This window comes from Lontra canadensis, unplaced genomic scaffold (assembly GCF_010015895.1).
Source record: "Lontra canadensis isolate GAN:19392208 unplaced genomic scaffold, GSC_riverotter_1.0 scaffold2, whole genome shotgun sequence".
Taxonomy (NCBI): domain Eukaryota; kingdom Metazoa; phylum Chordata; class Mammalia; order Carnivora; family Mustelidae; genus Lontra; species Lontra canadensis.
The window spans coordinates 42,015,616-42,042,044 of NW_022630996.1; the positions used below are offsets into that span (position 1 = coordinate 42,015,616).

A 26,429-nucleotide genomic window follows, 5' to 3' on the forward strand; every position below is an offset into this window, starting at 1 on the left:
GGCACCAAAAAAACATACTGAGTTCGAAAGAGCATTCAATTTGCTGCTGGATATAACGGTAATTGTGACTAGGCTAAATGAATTTGGTTATGTTCTTAATAGCCATAAAAGAAATTTTATTCTTTTACCTTACTACAGTCAGGTTATGGCATATCACTTGTTTGTATTTAATTATTCAATAAAATGTGCATTAGACTTGAAAAGCTCCTGCAAAATACTTAATATCTTAAGGGTCACAACTACTTAAAGATAAACATTTCTGTTTTTCCTCGGTAATTTTTAAAACTTGCAATTTTAACTGGCCATCTAAATGACTTTCTTCCAAGTGAGACTTTAAAAAAGCCCTAAGTAACAGGTTGTTGACTTTCATTGTTGACACCTCTGGGTTATGTATACGATCAGTTCTCAAACAAAACACATAAAATGGCTTTACAGGTGAATCATTTATCCTTTCCGAATTAGCCATGGAAATACAGTTTTGCTGTACGTGAAATCATAAAGCATCCAAGATTAGAATTCTTTAAATTTAAGTTCCATTAAAGATAGTTTTAAATAAACAATTATTTAATTTAGTTACTTAGGAATTATGTTCTTTTCCTAAAGAAAACTTTAGAAAAATACACCAGAGAAATATAAGGGACTAGAACAAAGCCAAAAAGCCACTAGGGGCTGAAGTTCACCTAAATATCTCAGCTCCAGAAAATCAGTTTTAAGAAGCCAGTGGTTAGATATCACAACCACCAAACCAAGGCTAAAAGCCTCAAATGTGCACAACTATAGTGACTCTTAAACCAAATCCTACCAAAGCTTCTCATTAAAATTTACAGCTTGTTCAAAAACACACTGAATTTAGGTGTAAGTCAGAAGAAATATATCCTCTTGTATAAAATAAGTGATCCAACAAACTGAACTTGTTTTTTTCACGTTTAATGTGAAAACGATGATCTTGTGAAGTTTACATACCACAGTATTAGGCATACTTAATATCAATTTTGATGGCTATGTTACATCATCTAAAAATAATATGACAATCGGTGGCACATTACATGCTTTCAAAAACTGCTGTAAAACAGAAATAATGTGAATTCAAATACATATTGCCCAGCAAGCTAGGGATCGCTCTTAAATGACTGGATGGCAAACTTTACATGTTAGCAAGAGAAAAAGAAATTGCTCACTCTTTTTTTCCCCCTGTACTAAAACAATGAGTCTTAGATGATAAAGTAACAAGATCCAGGACACACTAAATCAAAATATTTACAAAAGCTCAATAATGCTCTGGACCAAACAAAAAGAAGAAGGAAAAAGTAAGATCATTCTTATTCTAAATTGAATTTTTTTCTGTTCTTAGTTATGAGTGTTTCAAAGACTTTTTAATAATATGGTAACTTTTAAACTCCCAGTTAAAATAAAATGAGGTGAGGTAACATTTAATTAAAGCAACAAGTTATTCCAGTTATGTAAAAATATCTTCCCAGTGGTTTCAGAGATATTTCGTACCATTCAACGAAGAAGAAACGTGGATAATTATCTCAAGAAAATGCTGCCTCATCTGAAATTTGAAGTTCGGTGTAGTTTATCTAAAGACCTTTTATCTTTGGGCCACTAAAAAAGAAGATATTTTATTAAATGACCAATCCTCAGGCAGATGCCTTAAAAGAAGGGCTTTTTAAAAATGAAGAATTCTTAAATTAGCAAGTTGACATTCTTTTCGAAATTATGGGAATATTTATTGATAAACTTACTAATTTTTAGAAGATCCCACTTATAACTTAAAAATAAGTGACAAGTGACCACCACTGACACTGGAAGTTATCTAGTGATAAGAAATTGCACATTTAGTCAGAAAATAGTTAACCCGTAAATTCTAATCACACAACGATAATGAAAACTATTTGTTTCCAGAAACCATGTGTGAATCTGGACCATGAAATGTATTTCTGCATCTCTAGATTGCAAATATAAGCAACATGACTAGCGCTACTTCTGTTTTTGTATAAGACATCAACATTATTTTAACATGTCTCTACTCATAAGATGCACCTTCCATCTAAGTGTGACATAAAGTACTGGAAAGGTGAGACGTCTTAGAATATTTCAAACATCCAAAAGCAAAGTGTCTTTCCCAGGGCAGGGGAAGTGCTCACAAGATGTCAGCCACATGTCTGAGAGAGGCGGCCTGGTCTATGCTGTCAGGCTTCATAGCAGTTAAGATCATACAGGCTGTGTTTCTGCGAACACTGTCCCACTGATACTTCAAGGAATGCACTATCTGAATTTTTAAATGCAGGCTACCTATATACCTGTCTTTTAAAATTGAGTAAAACCAAGTAGGTTTTTCTAAACATAGCTATCATTTCATTCCAGGGCAGGATCTTGTTTTTAACCCACAATGTTTGCCTCTAAGGGGGACTTGCATTCACAGGCCTTTTTGCTTTTTACAAAAGCTTAGCCTAAATAAGACAACATAAAAATGCCACTAATAAACAACCTGACGTCTTCAAGAATTTAAATGCCTAATGTCATGACAGTGAGCTTTAGGTAAGGATATATTATTAGCAAGCTTTCTTCTCCATGAGTGGACCCCATTTGCTCTTCCTAAGATGGTAACATTGGAATTATTTTTCAGGATTCCTGTGGAGCGGTGCTCATTTTACATCCGTGTGAACTGCTGTCATCACTACTGTGTCCAAACCCAGAGGATGAACTGGAAAAGAAGAGAGGGGGAAAATAATAAAAAGAGGAAATTGGTTTTCACAACACACTCAAAGCCTGAGTAACAGAGGAGAACTTTAATTATCTCCAGTCACAAAGAGAGACAGGAAATTTGGACTTTTAATTAGCCATTTGGAGTGCAGTTGGATATTTTTTTAGCTAGATAATTTAAACGCGAATAATTCAAGTCTGACTAAATGAAAGTCACATAATCAGAATGCAGATAATTGAATTTCTACTGCATTCATTAATTCAGTGTGGAGGTGTGTGTGAAGACTGCTATGATGAGCTGTCACAGCTCAATAAAATCTCAGTCAATTAATTTTTTCATTATCTTAGTATTACATCAACAAAAAAGTGAAGTGTGTGTATATCTCTAGACACACGTGTATGTGCACTCCGTGTTACACAAACAAATACGCATCACATCGAAATGCAAGGGAATACCTTTCCGAATCGTAATCTATATCGTTCTCTTTTTTTCCTTCTTCGTCTTCTTCGGGGAAACGTCTGTTCATCAAGGCAAACTTGTGAATGGCGTCTTCTACAGAGTACTTAGTCTGCCCCGAAACGCAAGCCTCGATGTCTTCCGAAGTCAGATGGCTCTGCAGGAAGAGGTGGAGGCAGCTGTCGGAGAGCAGGAGTGCGTTCTGCAGGACCCTGGGCGAAAGCAGAGAAGAGCAATGAGAGGTGGTCGGGGATGGACGATTAGAGGGTAGAAAAGAGCAAAACATTAGAAAGGTGCCACCGAAGTCGTCCCTCCACTGTGGCAAACTTTGCGTCAATTACAGACTCTGCTTATTAGAAGGATGAAAGCATATGTTAAGGTTTATTCAATTATTTGGAAATTTAGGTGAGTAAAAACACGAAGCTAATAGTTAAGAACATCTGTTAAAAGAATAACTTCAAGGGCATTTCTTCAATTTAACCATCTGCTATGACCATGTGGATTAATTACGGAAAGATTTTGCTTATAGTCATAGAAATGTATGCTACTTAAAAAATTTTGTTTTACTGCCAACCAGTAGGTGTGCTCTGTGATCTTTATTGGCAATGCTGTCATGAAACATCAAAACTTTCAACGACTATTAAAAACTGTATTAAAAAGCCAATACATCTCTCAGCATGTTTTACATTTTAAAACTTTACAAGTGTGCTTATGTACATGTTTACAAGGGCTGATTTGAGAAGTGGCTTTTTTTGAAAAACCTAAGATGGACTAGAAATCTCCATAATTTTCTGTGGCACTGTGTTTCTATGTTGTTAAAATAAGCCACCAAATAAAATTGCTCCAACAGATTTTACCATATATCCACTTAAAATATGATAATTTTGTGCTAAGTACATACTAGCCTTCCCACATTCAAGGTCAAAGTTTACAAAGTGAGTACAGATTTCAACCAGTGCATCAGAACTATATGGAAAACTAAAAAACGACTCCAGCAAATCTGTACCTGCTTAAATTTATATTACCACCAAACATGGGCTTTTCTTTTTCCCCCTGAAGTGCATGTCTCAGAACAGGAAATTAAGTCAAAGTACACCCTTATTTTTAAATAAAAACTGGTTTTACCTTTTTAGGAAAAATCTTGACATATGATCATTTCATCTCTATGAATAGTTCAATAATGATCTATTATGAGGCACTCAGACCAGACACAGGGGACAAAACTAAAACATGAAAACCTGAGAATAATTTTGTCCAATGTGGGATTTTGCACAGAGAACTCTATGAAATAGATTATATATTTCAGACCAAATGAACCTTCCCTTATATTCTGCATTTTTACACAAATAATTAGAAAAATAAATCTTTTTTGGCCATTCATGTCAATTTACTTAAAATCCAAGGTCACTAGAAGACTTCCTTTTCTCCAAAATAAAACAGAGTTGTTTCCTCAAGAAGGCAAAAGTCTACACGTGTATAGGATCACAGCCAAAAATCTAGCCTCAACAGGCTTCCCAAGTGTAGCTTGGGAAAATATTTTTACTGGCCTACTAAAAGGAAAAGTTAAAGGTTTGTGCCTTTTAAAAGGGCAAAATCTCCAGCAAAGCAGCTAAATACTTCCCCTCCCCTCCATGTCCTCTGCCCTGGCTTCTCCCAGAAGATGACCAAATCACATGGTAGAGATTAATTTACCAAGTACAGGTAGTAAAGTAGTAAATCCCTTTTACTGCTCTTTGAGATTTATTTTCTACATTTACAAATGTTTACCACTCTTGTTTTAAATACTTCAAATCAAAAGAAGATTTATAGGGCAACAACCCGTTAATATTAACTTGTGTTTGCAGAGTTTCCCATGTCCTGTCAGTGGTTTTCCTGCCAGCCACGCACAAGTAACTGTTCATAGGATTACGCTCACTGCTTTATTTCTGTTGGAAATGTGTTTTATTTTCTTTATAAAATAATAGGTAATCTTTAAAATTGATTTTAGATGGTTTGAGGCATTACACCACAAAAGTAATGAGCACTAATGCCAATGATATTGGACACAAATTCATTTTAGCTTTATTTCATGTCTAAAGCAATTCTACCGAGCCTTGAACTGCTCACGTGCGGTTATTAACTTGCTAGTAACCTAACACATGGGTACAGCAAACAAAAGTGATCAGAGTCCAGGCTGATTGGGACCTCAAGGCTACTGTCCTTTTTCTTGAGCTATAATTCAATTTCCAATTTTACTGTACATTAGACTCATTATTTCCCAGTGTTTTCTTTTCTGCTTACTGCTGCCATCTGGAGGACATGACGGTGAAAAGCAAGAGGGAGCCCAGCCCGCACACACCCAGCTCACAATTCTGACGTGGGAGGATGTGACCGTGGCCCAGTGGTCCGTGGCCCAGGGAGGCCAGATCTGAACAACCACAGGGGCCTGGAGTGCAAAAATAGGACCCCTGCTAGGCACGGTTTTGGTTACTGGAAGGCTTTCTGACAGGCTGGCTAAATTTATGCTACTGTGCTCCATGGGGATGGGTTTTAAATGAGCAAAGTAAATTTTTAACATATTCATAATTTTTACTCTCAGGTATTTCATCTCGCAGTTAAAAATACCAAATTTTGAAAGTATTTTTCCATCTGGTTTGGTGAGCATAGCTAGTTTGTTTTAAGGAATATCTGGTTTACTGTATTTCACAGAATGTTGTGACTGCCAGCGTCATAATATTAAATTCTGTTTTTACCTTAGTCGTATTTGTGCCACATTTTCCACCAACAAATCTAATAGCAGAAAATCAACTTCAAGCTTAATATAAAGAGTACTTTGTAAAACGGTCAATAAAATGTCATCTTTATAAGCTTCCATAAAAGTAAATGTATATAATTTTCAAGGCTTTATAAAAAGAGCAGAAAACAGCCTCTAGAATTTTAAAGAAACGTCTTAAAAGATATTTACAACATGAGTCAAAAGTTATTCCTTTCCCCCAAAACAACTTTAAACTAAACAAAGCAAATCCTGTTTTTCACTTGAACTGGACACAGTTGAAATCTGGTTTTCCTCAACATGATTTTATTAGGTGTATTATATACTAGTTCAGTTGGGAACAATATATAGCTATGCAAAACCACTTAATCCTAACTAAGGATGCCCTGTCTACTGAACCCAATATAATGATATATACACATGTGTATAGAGTGTGGAAGGTTAGCACTGGGATGTAGGGAAAAAAAATTAATTCAGCCTGTTTACCTCTTACCATGAGAAAAAAATAAATAAATAAAACCTACAAATCTTTACTGAAGACATTCATGATCTGTGCTTTGGTGCCCTCTATTGAACACAAAGACTTATAAAGATATGTGTGTGTGTGTGTGTGTGTGTGTGTAAGAAACTAGTGTTTCCATGGTTTCCATCCTTTAAATAAAAACTATAATATTCCTTAAATTTTTAAGAAATAGAAAACTGTAGGGGCGCCTGGGTCGCTCAGTGGGTTAAAGCCTCTGCCTTTGGCTCAGGTCATGATCCCAGGGTCCTGGGATCGAGCCCCGCATCAGGCTCTCTGCTCAGCGGGGAGCCTGCTTCCTCCTCTCTCTATGCCTGCTTCTCTGCCTACTTGTGATCTCTATCTGTCAAATAAATAAATATTTTTTAAAAAAGAAAAGAAATAGAAAACTGTAATACAAAAGTCTACACTGAAAGGTATATATAGTTATATTAACAGGATGAATTCAGTAAAGAAGGAAAGCTGTCTCCCATCGCGATATGAATCAAACATAAATTAGTAGGACTGCCATGTTTATAGCTGGTGACTTACCAACACTTTGTAATTTTAGTCTACAACTTTCTTTTTCCATAACTATTCATAGAAGAGACTTACAATTTACAATTAGCCAGGGGGGAAAAATCCAAAAGGGCAATTATAGCCAAGATTGAGAGAAAATGATTGCATTTGAAAAATGTCACCATCATCCTGACTAAATTTAGCTAGCATTTAAGAGGTCCACTAATTATAAACTTGCCAGTTCCTGGAATTAATAGTTGCCTCCACCTTTCCTATAATTTCCTTGTCTATAAAATCAAGATGATACCCAATTCCTAATATTATTGTAGGAATGGAGATAAAACATGTAAAAAGCTAAACACAGAGCAAGTGTTCAATAAATGGTATGACTTATTATTTGGTGCCTAGTCAAAGAAACAACTTCCCAACTCCTTTATAAAGACTGGCCTGGATATGTACTTTGTTATTAAAGATATATAATTTCACCTTAAGGTAAAAAAAACAAATATATACTTATGAACACACATATGGGCAGAGACAGCAGCATTTTGTTTCAAAGTATTTGAACATACATACTGTTCTCGGTTCATAACTTCAAAACCTCCATAAAAACCAGATTTGAAAAATACATGTTAAAAATCTACAACACAAGCATATTTCCCATTTTAATGTTAGGGTGTCTTCCCTCTCAAGTTCCTAAAGTTACAAAAAAATCGAAGTGTGGGCTATTGATAGTGACCTTCCTTAACGGGCAGTGAATGGGGCCTCGGGGGTATGTCATGCTGGGGTCAGGACCCAGCACCGAGAAGGCAGAGCTGCACGCCGTATCCAATTTCCCCAAGTGGGCTGGGGCTGAGGGGTTCCCGGGGGGGCAAAGACCTGCAAGGTTGCTACTTCTACACAAACTGGAGAACAGGACCGCCAGGCGTCAGAATGTGGGGGTCACAGAATAGAGGGTCAGGAGGACCCGGAGCGGCCACAATGTCTACACCATTTAGGTCAGGCTTCAATCCAAATCGTGGTAGTACAGACTCCTTGCTTTCTTCAAGTTCCAACCATGTAGAAGGACCAGCTTTTATCTTCAATGTGAACCCCATCAGCTTTGAGACTAGAGTTCACACACTGTAGTGGAACAAATAATGACACCAGGGAACTCGGTCTGCGCTCCATGACTGCATTTCTGGGTGACCCTCCAGACCCAATTTTCCCCTGACATGGATACAGTACTTCCCCACCAGAATGGAAGCTTCTAGAGAGTAAGGATCTGGGTCCACCATGTGCGGTCGTATTTCCCCAGGACCCAGCCTGGCCCCGAGTAGACAATAAATAGGTTTCCAGCGTCCTTTCCAAGTGTCATCTTAATGACACAACCCACGAGGTCAAGCAGCACCTGTGTTTCATGATCGCACTTTTAACAGCAACCTGAGGCAGGACACAAGAATCAAGGGGCTTTTCTGAGGTTGGATAGCCAGAACAAACTTCGGAGCTGTGATTCACGGGAGCCCAGGAACCCAGCCCCTCAAGCTCCTGATCCAGGATCCCTTCTGCTAAGATGTCCACATCGAACGAATGCAGTACACAAGCAGCCAAGTGGCACAGTTTGCAAAAATAACCAAGCCCAAGCCTGCCCGCTCTGCAGCCAAGTGGCATCACTCAGACGTTAATTTGGTAGATCAGCTGTGGAAGGAAAGGTCGTTTTCAAAACAGTGAAGTAGAGGCGCCTGGTTGGCTCAGTGGGTTAAAGCCTCTGCCTTCGGCTCAGGTCATGATCCCAGGGTCCTGGGATGGAGCCCTACATCCAGCTCTCTGCTCAGCAGGGAGCCTGCTTCCTCCTCTCTCTCTCTCTCTCTCTCTCTGCCTACTTGTGATCTCTGTCAAATAAATAAATAAAATCTTTAAAAAACAAAACAGTGAAGTGATTCCTGGTCAAAAACACACGCCCCATGCTTAACTCACAGTATAAATACAGAGACACATGCTGTCCTTTGATCTCCAATAAGGAGACTTCTCCACAGAAGACAAGCAGCTTCCCAGTGCCAACAGTGACTGCAGGATGGGGCTGTCCCCATCCAGGCCTCACTGCCAATGGCCAGTCTGTGGCTCCCCCAAGCAGCATCTGCACTGACAGGCCGCTTGGCAAACTTGGACTCATGGGCCACATCTTAAGGGAGACGCCATCAGCCACCTGGGTCTCAGAGGGACAACAATTAAAATCAGAGCTGTCTCCGAAGGGAATGGGCAGAAAAAACTTGACCAGGCCATTGTTCTGTCATGCCTGTGATATCCAAGAGAATACCACTGTAACGGATCCTGAGGACTTAATGGGTTCTTCTGGTCTCTTGTCATTTTTATTCCTCTGGCTTCTTTTTCTTTTCTGGCCCTTCCTCAATTTATAATCTTGGATGTTTCTGTATGTCTCCATGACCCCTTCCAAAGAAAGACACTATATCAACCTAATGGAAATAAATATTAATATTCATGTGCATACTTAATATCCAAATCCTTTATGAGTGAGCCATATGGGGAGAAGGCAGTATATTATTTCAGGTTAGCTCTAAGGGACCATGCAGTGAACGCCAAAGGACATTACTTCAGATCCTGAAGTCAGTAGAAAAAGAAAGGGAGCTTAGGAAACTGGGCCCTGCCTCTAACCAGTAGTCATATGACTTAGCCCATTTCCTAATCTACAAAATAAGAAGTTCAGAAAATTAGCTCAAAGCTATTTCATGTCTAAGTGGATTAAAATAATAATGGTCAAAACCACACAATACATGCCAAAGCGATGTGCGTGCTTTACTGTCATCAACTCACTCCTCTCAACAACTTACAAAGCACATACTATTATTAACCCCATTTTATGGATGGCAAAACGCAAGCACAGAGCAGGTAAAAGACTTGCCCAAGCCCAGCCAATAAGTAGCAGAGCCAAGATTTGAACCCAGGAAGTCTGGCCTGAGCGTCTGAGTACAAACAATGTGCTGTTTCACGGGATGGGTATTCTAGCACTCCAGAGTGGGAAAAAGAAATTACAGTAGTGCAAATTAGAGTTACTTTAACTGCAGTACCTACCATCAGCAAGCAATCCAGAGTTAATAACCCAGACTATTCAAACACCAGTAACTACTCCCTTATAAAACACTCCCTCCAAAGAGCACAGTTAAACTTTTTCTTTAGAAGAACCCAGGAAAGTATTCACTAGCAGCCCATCATGGAGCTGATTTTGGTCCATCAGTCCCAAGTGTGGTAAATACAGACAGTTTTTAAGAAGTACCTTCTTAATAAGGCACGTTTGCCTCCTGGCAAATTTTACCTTTGTCAGCTAAACTCCCAAGTAATTTGGCTCTTATTTGTAGCTTCACGGACCATACACACATTTATTACCAAACTCAATTAGCTCATTGTTTTCCTTCTAGAAGATGCGGTCCCGGATGTGCACCGTGTGAGATAAGCCACAAGATGGCGCTCTAATATAGGAAATGAACTACGGAGCTCGGCTCTAGATTATCATCATTAGCATTTCCGAACAGTGATCTTCTCCCCCACATAATTAGAGGACACTTCACTCATGCAAAGCACTTTGCTCACAACTGCTGTCTGGCCACAAGAGTTTCTGTGCACTTACTTTCTGAGGAAATCTTCCAAACCCTGACGACGCTGATCTACATGCTGGCGATTATTCATGTTGAAAAACAGGTTTTTAGATGGAAGTTCTGGTAGTTGTCTTGTGAGAAAGAAAAAAAAAATTTTAAATTATCAAATCAAGGTGGTTTAGTGAAAGCAAATTATGTGTGAGAATTATCATGTAACTATCAGATAGTTGTGTATGTACAATATGGCACATATAGTTACATAATAAGGATATAAGAAAATCAATTAACTTAAAGAAAAACCCATTTTTAAACATTTTTTAGACCTTTCACGGTCAATACACATCAAGCTGGGGAAATTCAAGTGGTAAATTTTGAATTCAAATGTAGTAGCTACAAAACTAACTCAAATTATATATTGCAATCAAGAAGAAAACCTACAAAACCCTTCATATATTATATATCTTAATGCCCGACAAATTTTTAAATGTTGGCTGTAATAATAAAGTCTCCTCAGTATCCCTTATTTAAATCACTTACACCAGCAATGCATTACTTTGGAGTCTCTGCCTCAGCCACACAAATTCTCTGTATCTTCTTCGCACACAGGATGTTTTCATGGTAAAACACATGCTATTGGTCTGTTTAAAGAAAAAGAAACATTTAAGCCTCACTTAAGGAAAAAAAAAGAGTTTTTTCTTACATTTCTAATTCACTATATATACACCCATATTCCTTTTTAATAGGATTTTTAAAAACCAAAAATAAATCTGTATGTATTTTGTACTTTTTTTTTTGTACATCCCATCTTGTACAAAACCCACCTCTGAAGACCAGTGGGGTGACATCAATGAGCAGTGTTGCCCTGAGACAAGGCAGGACCCTGCTGTTCCCTGAGTCCTGAGGTAGCCTCCTGCTCACCTATTAGTGCTTTCAAAGATGAATCATAAAAATTAAACAAATCCTGAAGTTTAAATGACCAATAAAAACTCAGGGTCGTCCCTCCCATTTTAACACCATCATTCCGTCTGTGGAGCTGCAGAAGCCTTCGGGAATTAGAGAGCCCTTCTTACAGCCCTTGACACGATACCACAAGAAGCCATCATATCCTTGATACGGCCATCAGTACAGATCACACAAATCATCAGGCATCCTGAAATCACTTTTGGGGGAGCGGGTGGTAGGGAGGAGTGAAATTACCGCAAGAGCTGCCACAGCACCAACCCAGACATTTTCCTGCACCCAAACCATGTTTATACCCTGAACATTCTCAGCAGACTGCTTCCCCAACTTATGCCCAGATTTTCTTCTAGAACCTATCAGTGTCATTGATCTTACTTCCAATGTTCTAACTTGCTGAATGGTGGGTCTTCTCTCTCCTATGTTTATCTTTTGTCTGCATCTTGGGAGGGTCTCCTCTGACTCTGCCGAGCTAGAAGCAGCAGCCCCCCTAGAACCACCAGGATCAAGGCAGACACGCCCATCCCAATGGGATTCTCTCTGTGTAATCATGATTGTCTGACACTGCGATCAGGATGTCTGGGGGGAGTGGGTGCTGGGGGCTGACCACGGGGAGGAGAGGCTGTGTCTACCACAGCAGCCGCTCTGGCCCCACACAGCCCAGAGTAAGTGGGGCTGGGCGGCCTGTCTGTATGCTTGGGAGCTCTTTGTCCCGTGACCTCCAGGTGCAGAGGGTCACCAGGGTGTCCTGAAATCACTTTTAAACAAGAGAACTCGTCCTCCTTTTCTATGGGATGTGCAAGGCAGAGTGAGGCGTGGTACAGAGGGACAAGCATCTGTGTGGGGAACCCACATGCCAGGCCCGGCTCTGATGTAGAGCAGGACACTCAAACTCCAGTTTGCTGAACGGTAAAATGGGGATGGAGGAGGACATACCTATTTCATAAGCACCTGGCAAATATTATCTATTAATATTATTATTAGAGAGGAGATGTTGGTTTCCTTCCAACTACCTTACAGCCGACTTCGGAAAAGCCACCTACAACAGAGTCCCCATCCTAAGCAAAACAGCAGTGAACCCAAGACTGGGAAATAGGTTTCTCCTCTCTCCTTTGTGCAAACAAGAGAGTGGCAAAAATCTGTCTACTGGTTTTTCAAGGAGATCTCTATTCTCTATATTTATTTCAAAATTCTATTTTATAACCTTTACATTGCCAAGTGAGAAAACTGCTTGCCCCCAAGATTTATATCCTTTCAAAATCATTATGATTCTACCACTTAATAAGCACCCAGCAGTTGTTTTCATTGGCAAATGTAAGTGACTTCGGGCCGGAGTTCTTCAACTGTTTCCATGAAACGTATGGCACAGTTCCTGCTACTCCTGAGCTTGATAAAGTTAGAAAACCTCAGAAGGCAGAGAGGTTCAGACATTTGCCTCCAAAGCAGCTACTGGTCTGAACCCCATCACCTTTGACAATACGGCAGCAAACGCAACAGATGGAGTTTGGGGCGCAGTAATGTTGTATGTGTGGATTTCAAAGCACACCAGGGCCTCACTCTAACGAGACCCTGGGGGACTAAGACTGCAGGCTGTTGACACCAGAACGGTGCCCTAACAAGGCCTGGGCAGACATCTTCTCAGTGCTCCTACCACAGATAGGACCAGGCCACTGCAGGGAATCCTGACACCTCAGGTATGGACTCGGTCCATTTCAACTCCCTTTCATTTCATGTCAATAACATGGAAGCCAACTGGAGAGCCATCTGGTACCTCCACCAGACAAAGGTCCATCTGTAAGTCCTTCATCAGCAGGAGAAGGTCAGGAGAGAATATACTGTCCACTAGTTTAAAATTCCCAATAATGCTAAGATTTCAGAGTCACCTGGTATCATTTTCCCTTAAGGTTAGTTGAAATGGGTTAACCCCCAGCTTCTCTACCTGTCTGGCATCTGAGTGAGGCTCAGGAGAGCTCTCCAGGCCCCTCCCCCACCCACTCCTAATCAGAAACAGGTATGGACAGTTTAGGACCAGACTATGCTGAGATCACTCATTTATTAAGCTCCTCTAAATGTATTTGCTTATTTCTGCTATCTACCAAGCCCAGAAGATCTATACATTGTTAATTTATTAGCATTTCAGAGAAATGCTGCAACACCATCAAATAATATTGGAGGAACCTATCATTTCTGGCACAAGACAGACATTTCTGGAATCACCTTACGCTATTTACGTAGCAGAGAAAAATCTATGCTTTCATTAATCCCTGAGGATAATTAAATTTCACATCTACCATAAAGTGTGATAAGGACCGACATATTTTTTAGAGGAAGTTAAAAAGGTAACTAAAGAATTTCATTTCATTTTCAAATGCTTAGTCTTACATACTCATGTTACAGTTTTCCACACAGAATGCATATCTGGTATGACTTTATGAGTAAAAAACCAAAGCAAAATCAAAATACAAGGTATACCCTGGCAGCGGCCTTCCATGCAATCAACAAAAAAGCAATTCTTAAAAAAAGGCGGGGGGGGGGGGTTATGGCTGATGCTTGGGTTCCAACAGACCAATTTAAGTATTCACAATGGGAAATTAAAGGTGGTTAAATTTTACTTCACTTGAACTATATAGTCACAGATAAAAATCTGAGTCTATTTCCATGCTCCCAAGAGAATTCCGGACAAAATCAGATGGGAAAAGTGACTATCTTCATGATCAGCAGCCAATAAACTATCACTAGCCTGCCACTTGTCTTTGCAAATAAAGTTTTACTGGAACACAATTATTCATTTATGTATGGTGTATGGTTGCTGTCGCCCTGTAGCAGAGGAACTGAAACGTTTCAAGAGCAAATACATGGCCCACAGAGCGGAAGACATTTACTACATGGATCTTTATAAAAACAGTCTGCTGACCCTTGTTCAAGTTGATCACAGAAGGCCACACACCACACAACGTTACTTGAAAGATTATAATAAAGTATTACTTCCAAACAAAGTACATCATTTCTAGTTATTTACTGACATTAATTACTCAGAATCTAGACTAAGGCAAAATAATTGCACATGTTCATTTCCTCCTTTCCTACTCTCCATATAAAACCACCACACATCAGTTTTCCAGAGAGCTCTACATCCTTTCAAAACCTAAGATTTATCAGGCAATATATTACCCAGAAATATGCTATAACAGATCATAAAGAAATGCCATTAGTGAGCTATAAATACTCTTTACCTGTGAATTTTAGATGTATTCACATATTCATACATGAGGGCAATAAACATTAAAATATTAATATTAGTGAAGGTACAAGAAGGAACTCAAATGAGGAATTTTCCAGCTTTAGGAGCCCTCTGACTACTTTGTTTGAGATACAGGCATTACTTGTAATCTTTCAAATCCAGCTGAGTTAGGAAAATCGGTACAAATTTCAAGTATAAGAGATGCATGCCACCTAAAAATTGCTATGATCTCTGTCAACATTGACTGCATACTTACATGAATACATATCTCATAGTCAATATAGGAATGCCAAAAGTCCTCTTTCTGGATCCGAGGATCTCGAACCCAGACGCTTACAAACTCCTGTAAGGGCATCATAAACAAAGAGATGTCTTTCAGAATCGCGAGCAAGGCTGGAAAGAGCAGAGGGAAGTGATGGCACAAAAACAAAACTGAAATGAGCTGTGGTCATGAATTCTTTAAAAAAACAAGAAGTAGAGCTAATGAATCAGGCACCACAGGAAGTCCAAAGGCACTTTTGCCACAAATGGAATTTTTTAAATACTGCAAAACCAAGCCAGGTGCCCTGCTTGGTAGTCTTACAGGTTATAGGATGGTAAGAAAGTGTACTCAGAAATTAGGCTGTCATTTTTAATCATGAAAAATATGTTCACATTTTTCTCAAATCTTAAAAGTAGCCATTTCTTACTTTCTTCATCTCTCTACATGAAAATGAAATCACTCCCTTGAACAAAATATAAAAGAGTAGCAAAGGTCATATGAAAAGCAAGCAATGGGAGATGAAAATGACTTTGTGTAGGCAGCCAAGCTTCATGAGAATAAGCAGCGATAACTTATTAAGAGAAGGATGAACACGTTTTACCCCATGCTTTTCTATTTTTAAAAATATATTTTCCCCATAGTAAATCATTTCATCTTCATAATAACTTCCTATTATAGGTAAAAGTTAGCGATATTAAAAAAAAATCACAGCAGATAATCTCGTTCTTTTTTAAAGAAATTAAGATTTGGAAATACAGGATAAAGTTTAAAACACAATACTTTCCAAAAAGTGCTCTCTACTAAATAAGCTTAGTTTAAAAATATGAAAGCATGTACAACAAATGATCATGTATGGCATAATAAATTTTGAATTTTAATTTATTCACTGGGTGATCAAATTTGCTAAATGAACGAATTATTTTATTTTATTTAAAGATTTTATTTATTTCAGAGAAAGACCATATGAGAGAAAGCGAGCATGAGCGGGGGGGTGGGGGGGGACAGAGGGAGAGGGAGAAGCAGACTCCCTGCTGAGCTCAGAGTCTCCCAACCCTCCCAACCCCCCCCAACCCCATGGGGCTCAATCCTCCCCCGCTCAGCCCTGAGATCATGACCTGAGCCAAAATCAAGAGTCAGGCAATCAACTGAGCCACCCAGGCACCCCTAAAGATTTTAAGTAACCTTTACACCCAGCATGGGGCTCAAACCCAATGCCCCAAGATTGAGAATTGTGTGCTGTACTGACTGAGCCGGCCAGGAGCCCCTAACTGAATTTAATTTTAACCATTTTAACTTTTCATCTAAAAACGGTGCATTGAAGCTGAAATTCTAGACATTTGTTACTGCTCTGTTTTAGCACATCTGAGAGGCAGGCTATGAACATTCCAGAGCAGAAGCTGAAGGGAGATTATGGTGTTTTCTAGGCAGAGCACCTCCATTCTGTCACACAGATCATAAAACAGGAATTTTCCAGTACAGAGGGTTTTTTTTTAAAGGCAAAAAAATAGTTCACATTCCCTTTTGCCACCTATCAAGTGTCACCTACTAAGGCAACATACACTTTGTTCTTGAATTTGAGACTTCTGCCCCACTGCCCGCCCTCAGTCTACAGGGACTATAAATTAATCTTCCGCAAAGTCTTACTTTAAAATCTTTTCATTCTGTATTTTTAAAGTCATTTAGAAGACAGATAATAAAAATGAGATAATATTATAGTGATGCTCTAAACATTTTTGGCCATTACTTCTCAAAAGCCCATGAAAGTCTAAGAGAAGCCGCCCAGAGAAACTGGAACAAAATCCAGGCACGATGCCTTTGTGCACATTTCATCTCTGTCTCCTGTCGACGTGCATGTTTAACTCACTTCCCCGAGTGCTCTGCACACACCTAGAGTTCTTAGAAGGAATGAACCTGTCATCAACGAATCAATAAACAGAAGGTCAAACAGGTTAGGAAGAGAAGACCAGAGTCCAGAGTAGACCACACTTATCTTCCCAAATCTACCCCCCAGGCATACACTCAGGGCTGCCTTCTGACTTCCTGGGCTCTGGGTACTTTTGCCTTCATGGGCCCTATCTGCCAAAAAAAAAAAAAAAAAAAAAAAAATTAAAAATCATACTTTATGACTATACTGACATGAAGATGACTATATTAATGTTATATAATAAAACCTTCAGTTTGATCTAAAAGTGCATATTATTTTTCCGATTTTAAAGGAAATTAAAACATTTTCCTGGGCCCCTAAAAGCATGGTGGGCCCTGGTCACCACTGTGCCTGTGGAGAGTCAGTGGAGCCCACACTGAGCAAGGCAGAAGGCTGGTAAGAGCGGCCAAGGTTATCCTGTGCCACCCCTTCCCGCCCCGCCAGCCAGAGGCACCCAGTCATCAGGTCACAGGGAACCATGTGCCCTCACAGGGTGCGGGCAGCTCCATTTTTCCACTGGAGAGGCAGGAGTGCTTGAATAGACCAAAAGGGAAATTAAGTATTTCCGACAGCTGAATGTTCTACATGAACAGCAGAAGACATGTACCTGTTACCGAAACAGTGGGGCTTTACACAGACGAGACAAAAGTGAAAAGAAAAGGAAACCCACTTGTCAACATGCCACAAAATTGTGATTTAAAAAAAAAAAAACAAGAAAGATTCTGAACTAAAACTACAAAACCCACAGTTACTACAGTATCACAGAACCCCTGAACACTTGACACACTATTCATTGACGATGGTGGCAATGACAAATAGTTCTGAAAAAAAATCAGGGCTTTTTCCCCCCTGTTTGGTTGCAACCGACCAACTGTGAACTTGGAAGCGTTGAGTAACATGTCCCTGTTCACGGAAAGAGCACTGACTTATGGTCACAAGACTAGAGATCGTTTACCCACTTTCTAAATTATGAACTTATTCATTGAACCTCTGTTTCCACATCTGGAAAATGGGAATAATGCCTGTTCCAACCTCTCTCAGCTGTTTGTTAGGAGTATCAAATCAAAAAACACTGCTGAAAATGCTGGGAAGTTGTTCATTTAGTGCTATGTGAATGGAGGGGTGCCTGGGTGGCTCATTGCTTAAGCGTCAGACTCTTGATTTTCGCTCAGGTCATGATCTCAGGGTTGTGGGATTGAGCCCCGTGTCAACCTCCTCGCTGGGCATGGAGCCTGCTTAACCTGCTTAAGATTCTCTCTCTCCCTCTGCCTCTCCTCCCCACCCACACCCTTCACCCCCACTCCTTGCTTATGCTCTCCCTAAAAAAAAAAAAAAAAGTTTGTGCTACAAGAACATAAAGTATTATCACAAAGAAAGGAAAATGCTTATAAACCCAAAGCATTGAGACCCTCCCACAGACACTGGCAATAAGCAATTAAGCTAACCAACTGTATGTATTTTTTAAAGTACAAACTATTAAGAACCCAGCAGCAGACACTCTAACTCTGTTAATTTCTCAGTGAAACATAGACTGACCTAAAAATTTCATAGCACTTGCTCAGAGCAAGCCCTTCCTAATATTTGTAGAAGGAATGGACAGCATAATGGCAAATTACAGTAAAAGTCTTTTCTTCATCTTAGTGGGTGGGAATTCTCAGACTCTACTATTATTATTATTCATTAGGTCTAATCTTTACATAGGGTAGGGGTCTGCGGAATACATATTCTAAAACTACGCTGGGGGAGAAGACAGTCTTCTATGAACAGCAATGCATTTCAAATGCACACGCCAAGTTAACTACGGTGCTAAGACTGCAAATATTTTTTTTCAATCTTGAAAACGTTTCACCTGGTAGGAGAGCTAAATGTCACTATTCTTTTGTGGGTGGTAAGCTTTTCCTTTCTCACTCTCTTAAACATTGCTATGGCCCGGACGGCCATCCCCAGCTCCTGTTCTTCACACCCTGTTGCACTTCTGGGACAATGGCATCCAAGCATATGGCTTCAAGCACCCAGCATGAGCTGAGGATCTCCTCCCGGTCCCAGTCCAGGCATCTGTCCACGTACCTACCCAGCCTCTTGCTTCCAGGTCCCAGGAGCACAGAGTCCACACCATCTTGCTCCCCATCTCCTTTCTAGCAAGCCTGCCAGAAACCCAGTTACCCCAGACTTCTCTCTCTGACTCACCTCCCAAATCCACACTGACCGAGTTCTCAAGATTCACCCTCCTTTGAACCCCCACAACTCTATCCCCCCTGCTACTGCTTTGGTTCAAGGACCACTCATCCAACACTAATGCAAGGGCTGCTGATGGATCTCTGGGCCTGTCCCCAGTTCATCCCCCACACTAAGACAAGAATGGCCCCAAGGCACACATCTGGTGATGTCATTTTCCTGCTGAAAGTCCTTCAAAGCCTGTCCCATAAACTTCAAGATCAAGTTCAGACTCCTTAGTGAGGACAACAGTGTTTTATGTTTTTCACTCTACTCATCTCTGGAGGTCCCCCTCGATGACATGCCAGTTTGTGCCTCCGTGCCTTTGAACATACTGTTTCCTCCGCCTGAACTGCTGTCCCTAATCCCCTTAGCGCTTTCTTGTTGACCTCACCTTCCTCTTGCCTTCATCTTCTGCTAACTCCAATTCCTTTTTCAAAATGCAGCTCAGTCTCTGGCAATCCTCTCATTCACCCACTCTGATTAACCTGATCCTCCTCCAGACCCCTAACACCTCTGGGCCCACCGTCGGCACTGACCCTACTCAGCATAGCTCGCTGGGCTGCCTGAGGCCCACAGGCCTCCTCTACCAGATGCTGAGCTCCTTCAGGGGAGCATAGGACAGGAGTGGCCTGGCACGGCCAGTGCATCCCATTAGTATCATTTAATGAAGAAATGAAAGCCTGCAGGAATGAATGAACTGCCTTCAGGAAAAAAAAAATGAGATCAAACTTCAATTGAAATAAAATCCTCATCCACTTGGGTTCTTGGACTCCGTGAATTAACGGTAAGTTATTTAGCAGCTGATCTAAAGTTTATCTTAATTTAACAAACCCCTTCCTCTAAGGGTATGCCAATTAACAGCATATGGCTCCATGAGCAATATTGAAGATCTATGAGAACACACTGTTTTCGAGCACCCTGAAGAACTCCAGAAGCACCTATTTACATAGAAATAATTGAAAATCATTCTGATAGCCTCAATAACTTGGGTCCCCTAAGACCTGTACCAGACAACAATTTGTTTGCCTAGTTGGAGTTAAAATATGTACTTGAAAGTAATAAAAGTACATTTATTTTAAAATATTCTATAATTCAGATGGGCCTCCCCTCCCCCACCCCGCAATTAGTAGGAATTAGTGAAGTTTCTCGGCGCTTCCAGCTATGAATAGCACACCCAGGAAGCCAAGGTTCACCTATAATCTCTTAATTAGACGCATCCCTCACGAAGCTGCCCACCATCCTTCAAAGGAATGTTGACAGCCTGTCAGCCACAGAGGACAGCTCCGAGATCCACACCTAGAATCATATGGATTTCCTATGAAAATTGCTTCAGCAGCAGCAGTTAGTCAATTTAATAACCTTATTAAACACTTTAATGACTTCTTGGGCCTAATGACTATATCTAGTATGAAGGAAGAAGCCAGGCAGAGTAGAATTAAAAATTTAAACTAACAGATCCCTACTGTTCTCCATGTGGGAAAAGGCTTCTGAAGAAAGAGACTGCTAGACTCTGAAAAATCTAATTCCTGTATTCTCTTATAATCATCGCTCTTTGATTTCGGTGCACCCTGTTCCCCACCCCCCACCCGACACACACCACCACCCCAGGTTCAACCTTTGTCCATTTATCCCTCGACCTTGGCTTCTTTCTTTTCCTTAGCCTGGATATGAGATGAAATTAACCATAAACATAGCTGTATTGTGTAGGGCACTGTGACAAGTGTTTTACACATGTTTCTCTTTAATCTTTACAACAATCCTAAAGGGTCAATAATATTATCATCCCATTATACAGATAAGAAAAGTAAGGCTTCTAAAGCTGAAGCAACTGGCCCAAAGCCAAATGGCCAATAGGCTGAGCTAGGTTTCAAACTCCCACCTTGCTCCAAACCTGTGCTCTAACGTATCCATCTAGCAGTTCTTTTAGCAATGGTAAATCCTAGATAATTTCCATTTTCATTGTAATTATATTATTTTGGAGGGGAAAAATTACCATCTTTGCTATTAGCTAAAATACCAGTTCAAAAAACATGGACTTCTCGAAGGCTTTCTATCCCATCCTTACAGTTCTAGCCCCAAGCACAGTGTTAGCACATAGTAAGTCCTCATGAAATGTTTAAGAATTAACCAACCAATTGATGACAAGAATGTTTCAAAAACAAAGGATGTACAGATATTGTATGATGAAAATTACAAGATGCAGTTGAAAGAAATCAAAGAAGCATATACTCCCTTTGTCTATATCTATGTGAGTATATGTCTATACCGTGTTCATGAATTGAAAGACTCAACACAGTAAAGAAATCAATTCTCCCCAATTTGATCGATAGGTTTAGTGCAATTCCTGTATAAATCCCAGTTAGAGTTCTGAAGACACAGATGAGCTTATTCTAAAATTTACATGGCGAAGGACCCTAGAATAGCCAAAACAACTTTGAAAAGAACTAAGTGAGAAGAATCCCTCTCTCTGATGTCAAGGCTCACTAGATAGCTACAGTAATCAAGACCATATGATACTGGAAGAGGTACACAGATCCATAGAACAGAACAGAAAACCCAGAAATAGACCCCTACACTGGGGCACCTGGGTGGCTCAGTTGGTTAAGCATCTGCCTTTGGCTGGATTCTGCCCAGGATCCCAGGGTCCTGGGATCAAGCCCCACAACCGGCTCCCTGTTCGGGCAGCTAGTCTGCTCCTCCCTCTCCCTCTGCCTGCCCCTCCCCCTGCTTGTGCACGTGCAGGCTCGGGCTCGCTCTCTCTTTCTCTCTCTGTCAAACAAATAAATAAATAAAATCTTTTAAAAAAAAAATAGACCCATACAGTAATGCCCAACTGATTACTGACAAATGTGTAAAACCAATTCAATGAAGGACAGAGAGCCTTTCAATAAGTGGTTCTGCAGCAATGACATATACAGGCCCAAGATGACCTTCAACCTGACCCTTGTATCTTCTACAAAAATTAATTCAAAATGGATCATAGACTTAAATGCACACATAAAACTGTTAGGAAAAAACAAGAGAAAATGTTTGGGGTCTGGGCCTAGACAAAGAGTTTTAAGATTTGATGCCAAGAGGATAATCCACGTAAGGAAATGGTGATATGCAGGACTTCACCAAAACTAAAAGTTGCCCCTGCAAAGAAGCTGAAAAGACAAATGACAGACCGGAAGAAAATATTTACAAACCACACATCCCTCAAAGGACTTGTACCTACACCCTATAAAGAACTCTCAAAACTCAACATTTTGGGGGCGCCTGGGTGGCTCAGTGGGTTAAGCCTCTGCCTTCAGCTCAGGTCATGATCTCAGGGTCCTGGGATCGAGCCCCACATCAGGTTGTTTGCTTGGCAGGGAGCCTGCTTCCCTCTCTCTCTGCCTGCCTCTCTGCCTACTTGTGATCTCTGTCAAATAAATAAATAAAATCTTAAAAAAAAAAAACACCTCAACATTTTAAAAAAGATTCTATTTATTTATTTGAGAGAGGTAGAGAGAGAGACAGAAAACACAAGCAGGGATGGGGGATTGAGGGAGGAGAAGGAGCAGACTCCCACTGAGCAAGGAGCTCCAGGCAGGGCTCTATCCCTGGGACCCGAGGATCATGACCTGAGCCGAAGGCAGATGCTTAACCAACAGAGCCACCCCTGCTCCCCTCAAAATTCAACATTTAAGAAAAAAATGAATTCAATTAGAAAAGAGGCAGAACACCCAAAGAGCCATTTTACCAAGGAGGACACAAAGACGGCAAGCAAGCGCGTGAAAAGTGGTGCCACGTCATCAGCCGTCAGGGAAACTTGGCTGGCCACCATCACGTGATACCACCGTGCCCAGCACAGGGGCTGCTGGTGGTTCTGCTCTAGCATGTTAGCCACTTTGACAGGTGTGTGTTTTTCTCTACTTTTCACTGTGGCCCAGCTTTATAGTACCGTAAACCTAACCATGTGCTCCTCATAAGAATATTTACTCAGATTACAGAGCACATGGGTGGCTCAGTGGGTTAAAGCCTCTGCCTTCGGCTCAGGTCATGATCTCAGGGTCCTGGGATCGAGTCCTGAATCGGGCTCTCTGCTCAGCGGGGAGCCTGCTCCCCCACCCCACCCTCGGCCTGCCTCTCTGCCTACTTGTGATCTCTCTCTCTGTCAAATAAATAAAATCTTTTTTTTTTTTAAGAATATTTACTCAGATTACAGAAAGATGAGTAGGGGGGACAAGGGCTAAGCAATCAGAAACTCTAGGTGTTAATGAGTATTAACTGTTCAGAGCCTTGGTAAGAAATTTCTATCATAAAAATGAAGACTTGTTTCATTTTGTGTTCGTTTTCTCAGGATATTTCTTTTTCCCCTATTCCAAAGGACATTTTACATGTTTATGTATTTAAACAAGGGACTTGTTCATTCATTCACTCAATGAAAGAGCGCCGACTCCATCCACACTGTTCTAAACTGGAGCGTTTAACCCATGTCTTATTCACCAGGGTTCTGTTCAGGACTCCCACGTAACAATCTTAAAACTAAAATACAGCCCATTTTACACACTACATTCTTTGCAAATAACAAGCTTGAAAGGCAGAAGGAAGTAAGCTTCCTGTTTCCTAATAATAGTTATGACAAATCACCTAAAAAGACATACTACAAGGGATATTACTTGCCACTTTAGAGCGTAGAGGGTATTTAAATGCCATGCTCTAGCAGCTTCGAATGATGATTTTTAGGAAAGCTTTTTATTACTTCAGGAGAAATAACAGTGGATGAGATTCACTTAGACCTGCCTTTTATGGGACTTACAGCAGTTCGTGCTGTTGCAAGCGTCTTTACACAAGTAGAGGCCCAAATTATGGAGTTACCTTTGTATCTCATAACACCTTAGGAAAAGTGTGGTGGAGAGAGTCATCTTGTGCATTAAGAAGTAACTGTCAACCTGTGTTGAACTACACCACAAGGATACAAACTCCAGTTTGTGAAAACCCCTATAAACAAAAAATGCAGTTTCTTCAACAAATAAGTTGCAAAAGGTGAAAATAACAGAATAACAGACTTTAAACGATGTATTAACTAAGTGCAATGTGTGGTCTCTATTTGGATCATGATATATATCATATATATATATATATAAATATATGTGTGTGTGTGTGTGTATATGTATATATATCCCTCCCACCAATAGAATCAGAAAAACTTGAACCCTGACTATTTGATGGAATGAAAGAATTAACTCTAATTATTTAAGGTGTGATAATATGGCTTATTCCTAAGAAGGGCCATTAGTTAGACATGTGTACTGAAATATTTACAGATAAAAATACACAATGTCTAGAATTTGTTTCAAAATAATTCACTGTCTGATAGCAGGAGAAAACGGATAATGGTGGGGGGATAGTTTGGTCATGAATTAATAATGTGCTAATTGTTGAATCCCTAGGTACATAAGGGTTCCTTATATTATTCTCTCTGCTTTATGTTTAAAATTTTATAAATGAAAAGTTAAAACTAGAGAAAGTGAAAGGAAAGAAGGGAGGGAAGAAGGGCGGGGGGGGGTCCTCCCAAGTAAACCGTTCCCTTTATGAAAGGGAACAAATGCGGCACTCGAAAGTGAAAGCAAGTCAGAAACATAGATCTGATCTGAAATGCTAACCATTTGTTCAGCATTTATTGACACCATTAATGTAACGATAGCCCAATACTTGCCAAGCTTAAAAAATATGATTTTTTCATTATTAGAAAAATAAAACATCTATGCAAGTAAAGAAAGATATATATAAAATTTCAAAAACAGATGAGTACAGCATGAAAATAAAGCCCCCTACCTACTGGACTCCCAGTTTTTTGCCCACCTAAGGCAGGACTTTTATATATTTTTTATATTATACATATATAATATATATTTTATATTATATCTACATTATTATACATTGTATAGTATTATATTATATATTACATATTATATATTGTTACATTATACCTATATTACTATATACATTATTATATTATTATATATTATATATATATACTTTCTAACACAAATGGGAGCATAATATAAATACTGTTTTATACCTTGCTTTATTTACTGCACAATCTTTTAAAAAATCTCTAAATGAGGGGTGCCTGGGTGGCTCAGTCAGTTAAGTGCCTGCCTTCAGCTCAGGTCGTGATCCCAGGGTCCTAGGATCAAGCCCTGAGTTGGGCTCGCTGCTCTGCTGGAAGCCTGCTTCTCCCTCTCCCCCTGCTTCTGTTCTCTCTCTCACTCTCTCTTTCTGTCAAATAAATAAATAAAATCATTAAAAAACAAAACAAAAACCAAAACCAAACCTCTGTATGTGAGCATATATAATTCAGTGTGGTTTGTTTTAGTAGTGTTCATTTTAGAACAGCTTTAGATATACAGAAAAATCTCCATATATCCTACATCTAGTTTCCCCTATTATAATATCACATCACACAGGCAAGGAAGGAAGGCGGAAGGAATAACAAAACAATTCATTGTAGCGAGTAGGAGAGTGCTCTGTCTTGTCACTTCCCTTCAAAGTCCCCCACATCAGAGGACCCGGGGGAAGGCCCGCTTATGGGATAGTCTTTAATGATATTCATTGGTTCCAGCCCAGTCAGTTTCCAATCAGTTTCCCAATAACAAAATCAGGCTTTCCTAGAACAAGCCCAAGAGGTTCCCATCAGTCAGCACAGGCATATCCCAAACATGTCAATGTTAAGTTTTCCTCATGTCTGTCCCTGCAGGGTCCCGTCTCCTCCTTTGGTGGCAGGGTCCTCGAGGTGCCTGGAATTCCCCTGGGCACACCTGGGTCTGCTCCAGTCAGGATATCCGTTGCCACAGAGCTGAGGGATTTACTGCCCCTGAAGTGTCAATAACTGGTCGTTGCTGTCCAGTGTGAAGTATGCACACTTTGAAGAAAAACCCTTATCCTAATGGCCCAGATTTCTGGAGGCAGAATTCAGCCATCATGACCCAGGACAGCAGGGGAGATATACACCCCGCCCCCAACACCCACACACACAGAAGGGGTTTCAGTCTACCCTTCCGGTCCTATCACATAGGCAGGGCCATCCCACTGACAACACGGGAGCCTGGGGCAGAGGAACAAACCCAGTGCCTTGGAGGTACCAGAGTGTGGGACCTTGTGAAACACCGTCCAGCAGGAGTGAACTGTTTATTTACCCATCACAGAAGAGGAGCTCAATGTAGCAGGAAGCGAGGGTCTTTAGCAATGCAGAAAAACCAGACAGCTTGCTCTGGACATTGGAACATAAAGAGAATAAAAAACGCCTGACTCCACGAAAGACAGCCTGAAACGTGT

The 26,429-nt window shown here is 40.2% G+C and overlaps 1 protein-coding gene across 3 annotated transcripts in view; it reads right to left on the reverse strand.

Moving 5' to 3' along the window:
* Window positions 1–911: 911 nt before the first annotated feature.
* SNX10 (sorting nexin 10) overlaps window positions 912–26,429 on the reverse strand; it is a 66,340-nt gene continuing 40,822 nt past the window's right edge. For 2 of the 3 annotated variants that reach the window (XM_032872877.1, XM_032872881.1), the window contains exons 3-7: window positions 14,978–15,064; window positions 11,061–11,161; window positions 10,556–10,654; window positions 3,163–3,375; window positions 912–2,707 (exon numbers count right to left, since the gene is read on the reverse strand). In XM_032872877.1, the coding sequence (XP_032728768.1) occupies window positions 2,626–2,707; window positions 3,163–3,375; window positions 10,556–10,654; window positions 11,061–11,161; window positions 14,978–15,064 (582 nt within the window). In that variant the 3' untranslated portion in view covers window positions 912–2,625. Of the gene's footprint in view, window positions 2,708–3,162; window positions 3,376–10,555; window positions 10,655–11,060; window positions 11,162–11,344; window positions 11,382–11,412; window positions 11,523–14,977; window positions 15,065–26,429 lie in introns of those variants that run through there. The other variant, XM_032872882.1, reaches the window with a different exon arrangement.